The 14,080-nt window shown below is 37.5% G+C and overlaps 2 protein-coding genes across 5 annotated transcripts; one reads left to right on the top strand and one right to left on the bottom strand.

Moving 5' to 3' along the window:
* Positions 1 to 3,081: 3,081 nt before the first annotated feature.
* Positions 3,082 to 12,015, bottom strand: LOC104111230 (geranylgeranyl transferase type-1 subunit beta). Of its 4 annotated transcripts, XR_004510801.2 has the most exons (12): positions 11,657 to 12,009; positions 10,531 to 10,606; positions 10,375 to 10,433; positions 10,129 to 10,268; positions 8,583 to 8,638; positions 8,426 to 8,502; positions 7,847 to 7,892; positions 6,468 to 6,592; positions 4,280 to 4,347; positions 4,113 to 4,200; positions 3,589 to 3,806; positions 3,082 to 3,330 (listed from the first exon to the last, which is right to left on the bottom strand). XR_004510801.2 is itself a non-coding variant. In XM_009620883.4 (11 exons), the coding sequence occupies exons 1-11, from the start codon at positions 11,867 to 11,869 to the stop codon at positions 3,657 to 3,659; spliced, it is 1,098 nt and encodes a 365-aa protein (XP_009619178.1). In that variant the 5' UTR covers positions 11,870 to 12,009; the 3' UTR covers positions 3,392 to 3,656. The 4 variants fall into 4 exon arrangements, 3 of the variants coding, with proteins under 3 accessions (XP_009619178.1, XP_033515884.1, XP_033515885.1); XM_009620883.4 differs by lacking the exon at positions 3,082 to 3,330 and having other exon boundaries at positions 3,392 to 3,806; XM_033659993.2 differs by lacking the exons at positions 3,082 to 3,330; positions 4,113 to 4,200; positions 4,280 to 4,347 and having other exon boundaries at positions 3,392 to 3,806; positions 11,657 to 12,012.
* On the top strand, positions 5,511 to 6,038 carry LOC138891696 (uncharacterized; the record flags this gene model as incomplete). Its single annotated transcript, XM_070175448.1, has 1 exon — positions 5,511 to 6,038. A coding segment is annotated over one exon (528 nt), but the record flags the coding sequence as incomplete, so codon positions are not given.
* Positions 12,016 to 14,080: the final 2,065 nt, after the last annotated feature.

The raw sequence follows: 14,080 nt of genomic DNA, 5'->3' as shown, positions 1-14,080 counted from the left end.
TGATTTTTGGACTCCCACCGACCCTTTGACAAATCACGCCATGAGCGGTCGGCGTATGTGGAGGTCGAAACCAGAGCCTGCACCCAGTTCTTGAGATCGGGAATCGCTCAGGGCATCCAGGGAACCGCTACATCACAAAAAGAGGAGTGTCGATAAGAGAATAAATGGAAGAACAAAATAGAAGCAACAGCAAGATCGCACTTACGTTTCATATTCCACTCCTCGGGAAAGGGCATCTTTTCAGTCGGGATCAGGTCCGAAGTCCTTATTCGAACGAACCTGCCCACCCAACCCCGATCTCTGTCCTCGTCAATACTCGAGAACATAGCCTTGGTAGCCCGACGCTGGAGTTTTATTAACCCTCCTCGAAAAAGTAGGGGATGGTACAACCGGATAAGATGATCGAGGGTGAACGACATCCCCTCGATTTTGCTCACAAAATATCGGATCAGGATAACGATCCGCCACAAAGAAGGATGGACCTGGCCTAAGGTTACCTGATATTGTCGACAGAAGTCAATAATGACGGAATCGAGGGGACCCAAAGTGAAAGGGTAAGTATATACGTTCACCCTTTTCACGTGAGAAGTGATATCTTCGTCAGGGGTAGGTATTATTACTTCTTTTTCACCCCAATTGCAATCCTTCTTTAACAGATCGAGGTGCTTCTCGATTATCGAACACATGTACCTCGATACCGGCTCACACCGGCTAGGGACCGATGAACCTTTATCAACCTTAAAATTTGAAGTAAGGACGCACGCCCCGGGAACACACTCCTCAGGCCGTGGTTCTGCCGGCGCCCCATCGGCGACACACTGTGAAGATGAAGCCTTCTCTTTCTGAGGAATAGTTTGCGATGTTTTCGCCATTTTTGAATTCAAAAGTAAGAAATATAAGAAAGTGATAGAGATTTGGTAGAATTGAAGAGGGGTTTTTCGGAAAGAAATCACGGCTTTACTTGTAAGTCGGAGAGTATGAAGAAGAACTTGGGAAATTTTGGAAGATAGAAGATGTAAAAATGGTAAAAGATAAAAGTAAGGGTTACTTATAGGTTCAAACGATGGCGGTTCAGTATCAGCAGTGGCCGACCACCGCCTGACATGCATTAAATGCCTTGAAAGACTAAACCGACGGGACAACTACCAAATGCGTCATGGTCGAACCCGATGGAAACGACAAGATATAATCCGATCGAGCCGTTGAAAATCATATCGTTTCTCGCCATATTCTTTCTGAGAAACGAGGGGACTATCTGTATACGGTCGAAATAGATTTCAGCATTGACATGTACGGTATGATTCGAAGGGTGATGTATCGAAGTAAGATCCCGAAGGGGGGATGAACTAACCTCGAACTCGGGGAGGCCGGTCCGTGTCGATATCGATATCATAATCAAACTCGAACAAGAATCGAACCATGACGCAGGTAAACCTATCGTGCCGATAATCCAAAGATCAACCAACATTGACCTGGAATCAATTCGAGGGCTCGAACCAGGATCGAGCTCGCAGCAAGATCACAAGTTCGAGCAGAAATCAAGCTCGAACCAAAATCGAGGATTCTAAGCGAGATCGAGCTCGCAGACAAAAGCCGTTGTAATCCCACTAGAGGGAATCTTGGCAGAAATTATGGAAAAGCTGACTTATCATGAGTCTCCCACTGAATGTTTATTTTATTACGTTTGGAGCCGAATCCCTCCACTATAAAAGGGCTTGGTTATCATTTCTGTAGGATAGATTTTTTCTGAGACTTACATTGTAATGAAAGTATTATATTCCTCTACAATAAAGAATGGCTATTCCAGTTTCTTAGATTGATTCTATTTGTTGAATCCTAAGGTTCACTGTTCTTGATTGCATTGTCTAGATTGCATTCTCTCCAATCTACATTCACATTTTATTTATCCTTGCATTTTGTATTAAGTTGCACCACATATCTTCGGAACTGCGTACAAATTCAACTCTATCTATTTTTCGGGTAAACATCTATATTATAGGTTGAGGAAATATGTTTTCCAATAGACCTCCCGATCTAGAAAGATACGAGTCATAGGTCATAAGTCATAACTAGAGGGGCAATTAAGTAGATCAATAGCGTGTTGAACGTGCTAAATATGAGCAATATAAATATTGGATTGTAACTAAACCCGTTCAAAATTATATTTAAATCAAAATGGATTTGACAAATAATATGTTGGAATTGTTTACGACCTAATCCGTCCGATTTTGTAGTGGTCATAGTGTCAGTTTCTAAATAGTATATATGCACTATTGTCTAGAGGTTTCTCAGTTTTCTATTGTTTCTTTATTGAAAAATTAACTTTTGATGTTGCTATTAGTTTAGTGGACGCAAGAATTGTGAAATTCCGAAAAAAAGTATGAAAAAAAAATTCAAAGTGAAAATGATATTTGGCAATTAGAGTTATTTTTTGACATGAATACAATTTGTTGTTTCTGAATTTTGTGAGTGCTTTAAAGTAAATTTTGAAAAATAAACTTTTTGGTGTTTTTTTAAATTTTCAAAAAATTCCGAAACTTAATTTCATGGCCAGATATTGATTTTTAAAAAAATTAAAAATTTCCTGAGAAAAGCTTTTTTTATGGCCAAACGGGCCCTTACATAGCGTATTATTATTTTTATTTTTTTTTTTTTAGGTTAATTCCTCTAATCCCTTGAAGATTGAAGATATATACCGCTTGTTTGAGAAGCTAATGTTAATTTTCCATACTTCCAGTCACAAAGCCAGGATTGACAAATGTAGTCCCACCTTATGGGAGCTTAAAAGTGTAATTGGAAAGTAAAGACACTACATTTCAAGTCCTAATGTCATTAGCTTTCAATTTTAGTAATCACTTATATTCAGTTGAATCTTTCCTATTGCAAACCACAGCAAATGATCACAATTCACATGCTTCCAACTTCCAAGTACCTACCTTTTATTAACTTCATGACTTCTTGTACATCACACACCCTATGTGTGTATATGTGTATATTCTTACTAATATAACCATCTTATCCTTGTCTTGGTACTCCCAGTCCTCTGTTTGGGGGGGGGGGGGGGTTGTAAAGAGTATGAGCTTGGTTAAGCACAACTTATCTTAGTTCTGGAAAATGCTTCCCAAATTATAACTGTCACATTTTCTTGATAAGTTTTTACCACAGCTAAAGCAACATCTGAGATTATTATGGTAGTCTAGGTCCTTTAAGACTTTGTTAATTGCTCTCCACAAGTTTTGCGATATATATCAACAGTCCTATTGAACATGTATAGCATTTATATCATGGGAAATTTCAAGTTTACAGCTCAACCCATGATCAAATCCAGACCTAAACAGGCAGGAAAAAGCAAAATATTATGCCAAGCCGATAAGTGCCAAACATCTCGAAGTAGAAGCTAAAAGAAATGAAGCAAATGTGATTGAACATAACAAGGTGAAAACAAAGTTATATCATCTATTTCAAAAATCAAATAAACTATATTTTTAGTATATAGGGGAAAAGGTGAAAACAAGTAGATAGAAAGTATCAATAATTACCAAACTTCTAATTTTATCTCCACTCAACCGGAGTGGAACTTAGTTATACCTGCACATGGAAACCTTTGCAATCATGAGAGAGGCGAAATTCGTATTGGCTGCAGACGCCCAATTGGATCAAAGTCTAGTGCATGCACCATTGGTTATACCCAGTTCAACGCAGAATGAACTGAGGTCAGCTTCCCCTAACAGACTAAATGCGCAAAAGCCATAGTAGGCGTGATAAAGATCTGGCAGCTGCTCCGGAATTTTACCAAAACCACCATACTGTAGAACAAAAAAGAGGATTTAAGTTTTAGTACCCGAAAGTTCTTCCATGGAAATGCCTGAATTAGTTGGTGAAAATATCTACAAGCAAACCACAACGATGATGGTAGACAAATATTGGAAATGAAGCAGTTTTAACAATCCGTAGCAATGAGGTTACAGTGGTTTCTTCCTGATAAAAGTTCTTGGACATCATATAATAGTAAGGGCATACGACCCGAAAAAAATTTGGAAGCTCTAGAACTGCAGTTGCATGTAAAAGCATGTGCAAAGAAGACGGAAAAGAAAGAGGAGAAGTCATAGCACCTGGGATTGACAGGTGAAAAGAAATTTACGTAAACCTCCATAATTGATGAACTTGTGAGCCCCTAAGATCTTTAGAGCTCCTCCAACCCTGAACAAGGGCGTCAATTTGTCAAGCCAGAAGAAATAGAAGTGATGACAGTTGAAGATAAAAAGCTATTTGAACTCACCAAAAAGCATAGCAGGTGTCAGTAGCTTTGTTTGGTCTACCTTGGAAACCACCATCAGTGGCCTGTCTCTGCGAGAAAGCAAGATTGTGTCACACCAATTGCAGGACAGTAGATCATATCGACCATTATCAAAGGACCGGATATGAGGAATGGACTTGTACAAATAATCATCCCTTTTTTTCTTCTCCTATATCCTTACATTGTTCGGTTGTTCCACGTTACAATTTTTTTTGGTTATAATCATTCGCTATTTTGGAACTTTCCGGGAGTCGTTGTGACTTTGGGTATTGTAGGCGGATTAGAGTTGATGAAGTTGAGGGGGCTATGTATGATGAGTAGGGGCAAAGCAACCGGGCCGGATGAAATTCCGGTGGAGTTTTGGAAGAGTGCGGGCAAGGCAGGCTTGGAGTGGCTCACTAGGTTATTTAATGTCATTTTTAGAACGAAGAAGATGCTCGAAGAGTGGAAGTGGAGCACGATGATTCCTGTATACAAGAACAAGGGTGATATCCAAAATTGCAATAACTATCGGGGTATCAAGCTGCTTAGCCATACTATGAAAGTTTGGGAGAGAGTGGTAGAGCTAAGGGTGAGGAAGAGGGTGTCTATTTCCGAGAACCAGTTTGGGTTTATGCAAGGGCGTTCGACTACAGAAGCCATCCACCTTGTTAGGAGATTGATGGAGCAGTATAGGGAGAGAAAGAAGGACTTGTATATGGTGTTCATCGACTTAGAAAAGACGTACGATAAAGTTCCGAGGGAGGTTTTGTGGAGATGCTTGGAGGCTAGAGGTGTACCTGTTGCCTACGTTAGGTTGATTAAGGACATGCATGGTGGAATAAAGACTCGAGTGAGGACGATGGGTGAGGACTCAGACCATTTTCCGGTTATGATGGGGTTGCATCAGAGGTCGGCACTCAACTCTTTTTTGTTTGCTCTGGTGATGGATGTACTGACGCGCCACATCCAAGGGGAGGTGTCGTGGTGCATGCTATTTGCAGACGATATTGTATAGATTGACTAGACGCGAGGCGGTGTGAACGCGCAATTAGAGGTATGGAGGCAGACCCTGGAATCTAAATGTTTTAAGTTGAGCAGGACCAAGACAGAATACTTGGAATGTAAGTTCAGTGGCGAGACTCAGGGGGGAAGGGGAGGTGAGGGTGGACTCGCAGGTCATCCCTAGGAGAGGGAGTTTTAAGTACCTTGGGTCTATTATTTAGGGGATGGGGAGATTGATGAAGATGTCACGCATCGTATTGGGGCGGGATGGATGAAATGGAGACTCGCTTCCGGTGTTTTATGTGACAAGAAGGTGCTACCAAAACTTAAGGGTAAATTCTACAAAGTGGTGGTCAGACCAACGATGTTGTATGACGCTGAGTGTTGGCCAGTCAAGATCGCTCATGTCCAGAAGATGAAGGTAGCAGAGATGAGGTTGTTGAGATGGATGTGCGGCCACACCAGATTAGATAGGATCAGAAATGAGGTTATTCGCGACAAGGTGGGTGTGACCCCTATTGAGGACAATATGCGAGAAGCGCGGCTTAGACGATTTGGTCATGTGAAGAGGAGGAGCACAGACGCCCCGGTGAGAAGGTGTGAGAGGTTGACATTGGAAGGCCTACGGAGAGGTAGAGGTAGGCCAAAGAAGAGGTGGGGAGAGGTGATTAGGCAAGACATGGCGCAGCTTCAGCTGACCGAGGACATGACCCTTGAAAGGAAGGTATGGAGGTCAAGGATTAGGGCAGTAGAGTAGGTAGTCTAGAGTGTTCATAACAGTAGTATTGGCACGCAGTCTCGCTTTCTGTGGGCAGTAGGTTTTTATGACTAACAACTGTTTTCTTTCATTGTTGATTACCTTAATATCTTTTTGTTTTTATTCTGCTTTTATATGGCTTTTTGGTACTGTCCCTTCTTGTCTATATTTTCATTAATGTGGTGCTTATACTTTCCTGAGCCAAGAGTCTATTGAAAACAACCTCTCTATCCTCACAAGGTAGGGGTAAGGTCTGCGTACACATTACCCTCCCCAGATCCCACGGTGTGGATAAGACTGAGTATGTTGTTGTTGTTGTAATCATTAGCTATTTTAAAATTGTTATATTTATTCTTTGGAGGAATACTGAAAAACATGCCTAACATAGCAATATAAGAACCTGTCACACCCTATTCAAAGAAATTATACCTGTAAACTCCAGTCTAGAAGCATGGGCACATTTATGAAGCAAGAGGATACACTCTTCGACAATATATCATCTTCAATTAATCCCATCAATTTGAGAGAAGCAACCGCACAATAAGTGGCACCACCTGTGATACTAAACAATCACCATCTATGAGAAATATCATATTACCACGTAAGAAAACTAAAAGTTGATTTAAGAGCATGCTACCACATTGCACTTTCAACTTTCTGTTAAAAAACAACAACAATAATAACGACCCAGTGAAATCCCACTAGTGGGGTCTGGGGAGGGTAGTGTGTACGCACACCTTACCCCTACCCCGAGGGGGTAGAGAGGCTGTTTCCGAAAGACCCTCGGCTCAAGAAGACAAAAGAAAGACGAAAATAGGCAATATATCAGTACCATCAATAGAAACCATAGAACAAAGAGCAGCATCACCATAACCAGAAAATAAGTGAAGCAAAACAATAACCAGTAGTTAAAGCATAGCACTAAGAGGAACGAAAGAGTAGTGTGAACTCAACGTTAACCACTAACGGTCTAAGACCAAGTCTTAACAGACTAGCCTCAATCTGGAGCATCGACCAAGTCTTAACAGACTAGCCTCACTCTGGAGCACCGTAGAGATATGACAGAACTATAAGAACAAAGAACTAACTTTCTGAAGACAGAAACATTCATTTGGAGCCCCTTTTTTACTTTTTCCCACCCCGTGTGGCTCAAAACAGAGACAAAACAATAGCCACTCTATAAATCTGATAACTACGAATATTGACAGGGTTTTCCACAACTGAAACTAAATATAGACGGATAATAGATTGATTGCAACACAACCATAATTCACTTTTACCACTTTAAAGTTACCCCAAGTAGAAAAAAAGAAAAGAAGATCACAACAGAGATATGAAAGATAAGAGTTCAAGATATTCAAAACTATGTGATCTGATTGATAGGCTGCCGGCAGAAGGAAACATTCGAAGATATGCTCATCTGTTTCATTTTTCCCCTTTTGGCAAGCTGGATTGGACGATGTTTCTGGAGTTCAAGAAGGAAGATGAGTAAGCAGATTGCCTACGTCCTCACATTGAATGATACACATACGTTTCAGCTAACGGAAGGGGGCCATAACTGCTTGCTCGATATCCGTTAATTCTATCACCCATTTTATTTTTTCTCAAATAAACTTGCAACGGTTTATTTGTGACAGCTCCCCCCCCCCCCCCCCCCCCCAAAAAAAATAAATAGGAAAGAAACAGTTTTTAGTAATTACAATCTTCAAATGAAAAGATCCTTATACGAGACTTCAAAAAAGTAGGACATCACTCGCATTTAAAAATTAGGGATCTTTATTAATGCATTAGAGGTAGTATTCACTCACCATGTGATTCTGAACCAGGAGTTAAACCAAAACCACCATCGTATGACTGCATGAACCAGACAGCAGTGCTTAACATGAGAAGCATCACCAGGAATCATAGCAAAAGAAAACGCTAGAGATATGAAAACTAAAATGATGTTCTATAACATGGACAGTTTATCATTAAAATCTGAGGAATGAAAAACTTATTTATCATTAGGGTGTAATTTATAATACTTAACCATTTCTAAGACTTTAATTCTGAAAAGTTAGGTTTTTCAGGTGGCAGCATTAGATGGCAATGAGAATGCACAAAAACTGAATAAAATCTAAACTTTCAAAATAAGGATGTGAATACTTAAATGTTATCTGTAAGATGAACATTTTTTTCCCTAATAAAGTTGCTGCCACGGACAACTTGCGCGCACCTCGACTATATAAACATAAATGCTTAACATGGGTGATGTTGGTAAATGGAATTAATTTGGATGTGCCAAATTGACCTATCATTAACTTATGTAAGTTCACTTTGGAGTGCTAACTATATCAAAGATACAAAATAAGATGTTTTGTGAAAACAGATGGTCATGCTCTGTATACCTGACAGTTTATAATGTACTCTTTGGCTTTCTCCTTGTCAATGCCACTCCAGTTTTCCAACATGGAAGAGATTGCAGCTGGTATGCAGGTCAGCGATAATCAATTTTCACTCTAATGTGTTTAAGTTCAATAAGCTCAATGGAAAGATATTATCTACCTGCACAATATACAAAGCGGAGGTCTGTCTCTGCCCCGCTATGAATGGGCATAAAGCTAGAAAATGAAAAAAACAGCAGTTAATATAAAAGAATCTAAATAGGCATAAACACACACCTCGTATATTCTGAGGTCAAGATTACGGCAGATTCATTTGCATGTCAAACTTTTTTAATGTATTGGGGATAAGGAAAGAGAAGTGGAAGAAACATTCATACAAATTTCACAGTGTACTGGAGCTTTATCAATATTTTTATTTAAAAGATGCATCTAAAGGTATAGCTCTCAAGAGATGTTGGCAGAATCAATGATATGCATATAAATATCTGTTTGTCCTAGCTTTCCATCAGAAATTGATTGATGTCTCCAAACATAAGGAGATGTACAATCGGCATATGAAAAGGTGTATATACCATGGATTAAGTATCTTCGGCCCTTTCTTTTTTTATTTTTTTAATCAGCAAGCCTTTGTTCTTTTCTTTTTTCCCCTTATTTTCCTCTCTATTCTTGTTTCTTTCAAGGAGGGATTGAGTGGAATTGTCACTGCCAGCACATTCAGGATCAGACCTCTCTTTAATAGCCATCCTTTATAACAACATTTTACTACAACAGCCAATTTTCTTTGAAACCGATTTTTCGTGTTATATTTTACCTCTCTATAATAGCACTTTACCTATAACACTAGCGGCTATCATCGTACACTCTTTGAAAAATTACCTCTCTATAATAGTGCTACTCAAATGTTAATTTACTTTTCCTTTCATTATAATGATGCTAATTCGTATATTTTACTAAATTTCCCACTTCCTTTCTAATAATTATTTTCATATTTAAAGCACTAGCTACAACTTTGGTGTCATAAATCAAATTACGGAAATGAAATATATGTAAGATATTCTGTAATAAAATTTTGTAATAGTAAGATATTTTATATAGAAATAAAATATACTATCTCAATCATTAGAGATCTAAAATACACATGTGCTCTAGAGAGTTCAATTCTTTGTAGATACAGTACAACTAATTATGGATTTACTAAAAATATATTAGCTTTTTAAAATTTTAATTAATGAAATATGAAATTTCTTTGAGATTTTAAATTCAAATATTTGTTTTCTTTTATGACATAAAAAATTTGGAAAATGACTTTTTGCGTGAGAATGCTATTATACCAAAAGTGGTCGTCTGTAAAGATTTTATACCATCTTCCTGATGTACGAGCTGTGAATAATATGGTCCCTATTTGTCTTGTTGATTTTTTTTCAACATGCTTTGGTGGATAAATTTACTAGTTACAGATTAAGAAAAGAATATGATACAAAATTAAGAACCAATGGGGTTGACTAGTTAAAGAGTACATCTACCATTCCACATTCTACTAGATCTGCCACGAGAGTAAGCCAAAGCAACGGAGTATAGACCCAAGGGTACTTTTTAAGTTCTAAAGAAACTTTGCTAGATATATAAACTAAGGCAGCAATTCAGATACGCAATGCATCATTGATCAAAGAATTACAATCCATAGAAAGAAAAGCCACAAAAAGTACCTCCCATCAGGTTGCTGAAGATTTTTCATTGATTTGAGGATTGATGTGGAATCCAGCAGTGAAAAGTCATAGCCAAGGATCTTCAATATGGATAGCGCGCAGTAAGTACTTGCCAAATGACTGCCATTGGGGATTGCATCCTGTGTAGAAACCATAAGACAGGTGAATTTATAGGGATACGTTGTTCTAAATCAGCTTGTTTATCCACAACAGCAATTAACAATTAACAATAACCCGTTCTTGTACCCCATTTTCATTCGATTGAAATTGAGAACTCCTAGAACCATGGAACCCATAAAATTGTCCTGCACAAAACCAAAAGTCCCCAATAAATCCACTATCTCCAAGTTTAAGGACTGCTTGACTAATCAAAGTCACTTCTCTATATTAACTAAACCATACCATTGCTCAATTCAGCTTCATCTCGTGGATGAGCTTGCAGTGATAAAACCCAATTAATCACCCCTTCTTTGTCAACCTGGCATGGACAAAAACGTTACTTTGGCTAGCCAACTTTTATATGCATTCATAATTAGACAATTATATTGTTATAGATTTTGTCCACTTTTCAAGCATCTCCAAATGTGATTATGCCACAGTATATTTTAGTGTTACACAATCTTAAAAACAGCTGCCGAGCTAGGAATTTATACAAGGGGATTCAAAAAGACAATAGAATGCCACACTTGAATATGAACTTGTGAACTAAAACAACTTTTGAACCCCCTTTGCCATTTCACGGGACTTTTTCTTTACACCTAGGGGATTCAACATTTTATACATAACCAAAAAAAAATAGTTTTTGCCTTATTTAGACAGTGTAATTTTTCCTTGCTCTCCGACTAGCAGAGGCGGATCCAGGATTTAAACCCTATGGATTCAATTTTTAAGATTCTTAACACTGAAGCCATTATAATTCTAAAGTTATGGATTCGTATCCACTATCTATTTTAATTTTAATATATTTTACATATAAATTTATGCTCTACGTTGAAAGTTATGGGTTCAATTGAACCCATACTTATAGTGCTAGATTCGCGCCTCTGACAACTAGCTCTGTCCTGCTTAAAAGTGGTTTGGGGGGGGGGGGGGGGGGTTTGAGTGCTGTATTCGAAAATACTATAGCTGGCTGTTAACTCCAGATTATTAGTAAGTCACAGTCATTGCAAATTATAAATCAAAGGAGAATCTTATTAAGGCTGAAAAGATAGATACTCTTCAAGAAACAAAGTACTCCCTTTTCCCAAAAAGAAAACTTCATGCTATCCGTCAATTTATATGACAAGTTCAACAAGTTAATGTGACTAATTTATTATACTAATGGAAGAAAAAAAATTAAGTACTGAAATGGATGGAGTATATAACAATTTTTATAATTAAAATTATAAAAATCACTGTCATTATTTTGGGACAAATAGAGTATTAACTACCATAATTTAGACAAAAAAATCGACTTCCCTGAGAGTACTAGAAAAAATGTAAATATCTAAAAGCAATAGTGAATAAGACGAAAGAGAGTGAGAGGTACGCGATCGAGGGCGCGTAGGATGTCGAGACCGGAGATGGCGAAGTAAGCGAGAGTGAGGCGATTGATCTCTTGCGATTGATAAGGTGAAGGTATGAGTTCCAGCATCATCTCTAAATAGCAAATATGCCGATTTCTATCGAAGAACATAGGGATTGAATCCGGGTCAGATTCTGGATCGGTTAAGCTCCGAAATTCATCATCTTCCTCCGCCATGTTAGGAGTTGATAATGCCGGCGGAATGGAGATCCGGCGGTCGGAGTTCCACTATTTTGCTTTAATTGTTAAAAGCACCCCCCAAAAGTTAAGCAGCATGCCCCAAACAAGAAGTCTTTTGTTTTCCCTTTTGATTCTTATGCAATGATCTACTCCTTTATAACATCTAAGTTTGTTTTGACAACTTTTTTAGGTTTTATAATAAATAACTATTATATACTTATAACAATATTTGATGTAATTATTATATACATATTATATACAAAAAATAATTTTTTTATAATACAACAACAACATAGGCATCGTAATTTCACAAATAAAGTCTTGGGCGAATGGAGTGGGTGTACAGATCTTACCTCTAACTTGTGTAAGGTAGAAAAATTATTTCCGATGAATCCTCGACTTACGCATTTTTAAAACAGAAATGAAAAATACAAGAGTAAAAAAGTTATAATAAAAATATTAAAGAAAAGAAAAGTATTGACCGCAAAAATAGTAAAGATAATCAAAGTGAAAGAAATAATAATAATAACTTGAAAAATAAGATAATAATAGAATAATAAAATTATTCAAATTTAAAATCTCAAAAAGATATGCATATTTTATTCATTAAATATTAAATAAAGCTAATACGTTATCAATAAATTCATAACTATATATGCAAAGATTTAAATTTCTGTGCAATAAAATAAAAATATACAAAGATATCTTTTTGTGAAATTGAATAAAATCTTTAATTGTGAAAGTGATACAATATTCATCATCATATGTGGTGCATTAAAGTTTTAAAATATTTGGTCAAAATTTTTAGACTTATTATTTGAATCTTAGTGATTTTATATGGTTATTATTGTATGGGCTAAAAATTATCTTAATTATGTGTGGGCCAAGTCAACATTAAGAGAGCCTTCGAAGGGTACCACGTGTCATCGACGTGTCTTCAACAAAGGACGAAGGTGAGGTCAAAGTGATATGATGAAGGCTGAAGACAAGGTCGAGCTGACTCAGCAAAGGGACGAGGACGAGCACTCCCTTTAGAAGGGCAGTAACGACTAATTTTAGAAATAAGACATTATAAGGAATATTCTAGGGGATATTCCTCCCACCTGTACTATTAGGTTTTTTGTGGCCCATGTGCCTTTATAAATAAAAATATATGTAGCTATAGAGGGAGGATTGGACACTCATTTATAAAAAACAACATATTAACATTCTCTGGAGATTTTTGCTTTATTATATACATACAAAATATACATTTTCTTCAGATCGGTATCTAACTTTTCTCCCACGATCCATAGAGAATCTGAATATTCAAAGACTCATCAATCATTTATCATTGTCAGGAGGAATATCAAAGAATCTCATCCTTTTTCGGTTAACGCATATGCATTTATTTACATAATTGTCATTATACATCATTTATTACTATTTAATGCTATTCTCTTTATTCTTGGGCCATTAAATATTATTTATCATTGCACATTTATTGCTATTTGAACGGTACTTGTGATATTTTGTTGCGAAATCAGTTAAATAATTTTTTGAATATTAATATTGGATAAAATTAACTCTATTCTATTAGAAGATTTGATTGTTTAAACCTAAATCTAAAATTTTGGGTCAAACAGTTTGGCGCCGTCTGTGGGAATTTTCTTAGCCAACCTTTTAGTTTTCATTAGATCTACAACTCACATGACTTGTTAATCTAACAAACCATAAAATTTATCTCTCCTCTCTGTATGTACAAAATTTTCATGGCAGGTAACTAAGAAAACGGAGTGAGGGCAACAGATAACGTTTTCCTCAACCTCATGAATGCTATCAACAAAGGCTATGATACCTATGATGAGGGGATAACGCCCATGACCTCTCCTAGACGAGAAAGGTCACCCCCACCTTTCTGCAGCACAATAAAACCAAACAGGAAAGGGGTCTCCACGCCCGCAGGAGAGGGGACGCCACCCGCTATGAAAAAGCTCCTCAAAGCGTGGCTAACTGATACCCTGTTCAGCGTGCTCAGTAAACAAGCGCCATGCATGACCACGGAAACCACAGAAGTTCATGCAGCACAACGAGGGGATGAACTGGACGACCAACCAGACCCTTCGACTCCAGGTAAAACTCATAATATTACTGATAATGCAAGTGATAGCGTCCTCACCGCGGTGCTAAAAAAGAATGGAATAAATAGAAAACGAAAACAAGACGCTC

This window comes from Nicotiana tomentosiformis, chromosome 5 (assembly GCF_000390325.3).
Source record: "Nicotiana tomentosiformis chromosome 5, ASM39032v3, whole genome shotgun sequence".
Lineage (NCBI taxonomy): Eukaryota > Viridiplantae > Streptophyta > Magnoliopsida > Solanales > Solanaceae > Nicotiana > Nicotiana tomentosiformis.
The sequence above is the reverse complement of the archived record's forward strand: the minus strand, read 5'-3'. Positions and strand labels throughout refer to the sequence as shown.

Coding starts and splice junctions, on each gene's coding strand:
- LOC104111230 (XM_009620883.4), bottom strand. CDS start 11,869: ATGGCGGAGGAAGATGATGAATTTCGGAGCTTAACCGATCCAGAATCT. Junction 8,639..10,128: donor CTTCAGCAACCTGATGGGAG/GTACTTTTTGTG, acceptor TTCATTTTCTAG/CTTTATGCCCATTCATAGCG. Junction 4,201..4,279: donor GACACCTGCTATGCTTTTTG/GTGAGTTCAAAT, acceptor GCCCTTGTTCAG/GGTTGGAGGAGCTCTAAAGA.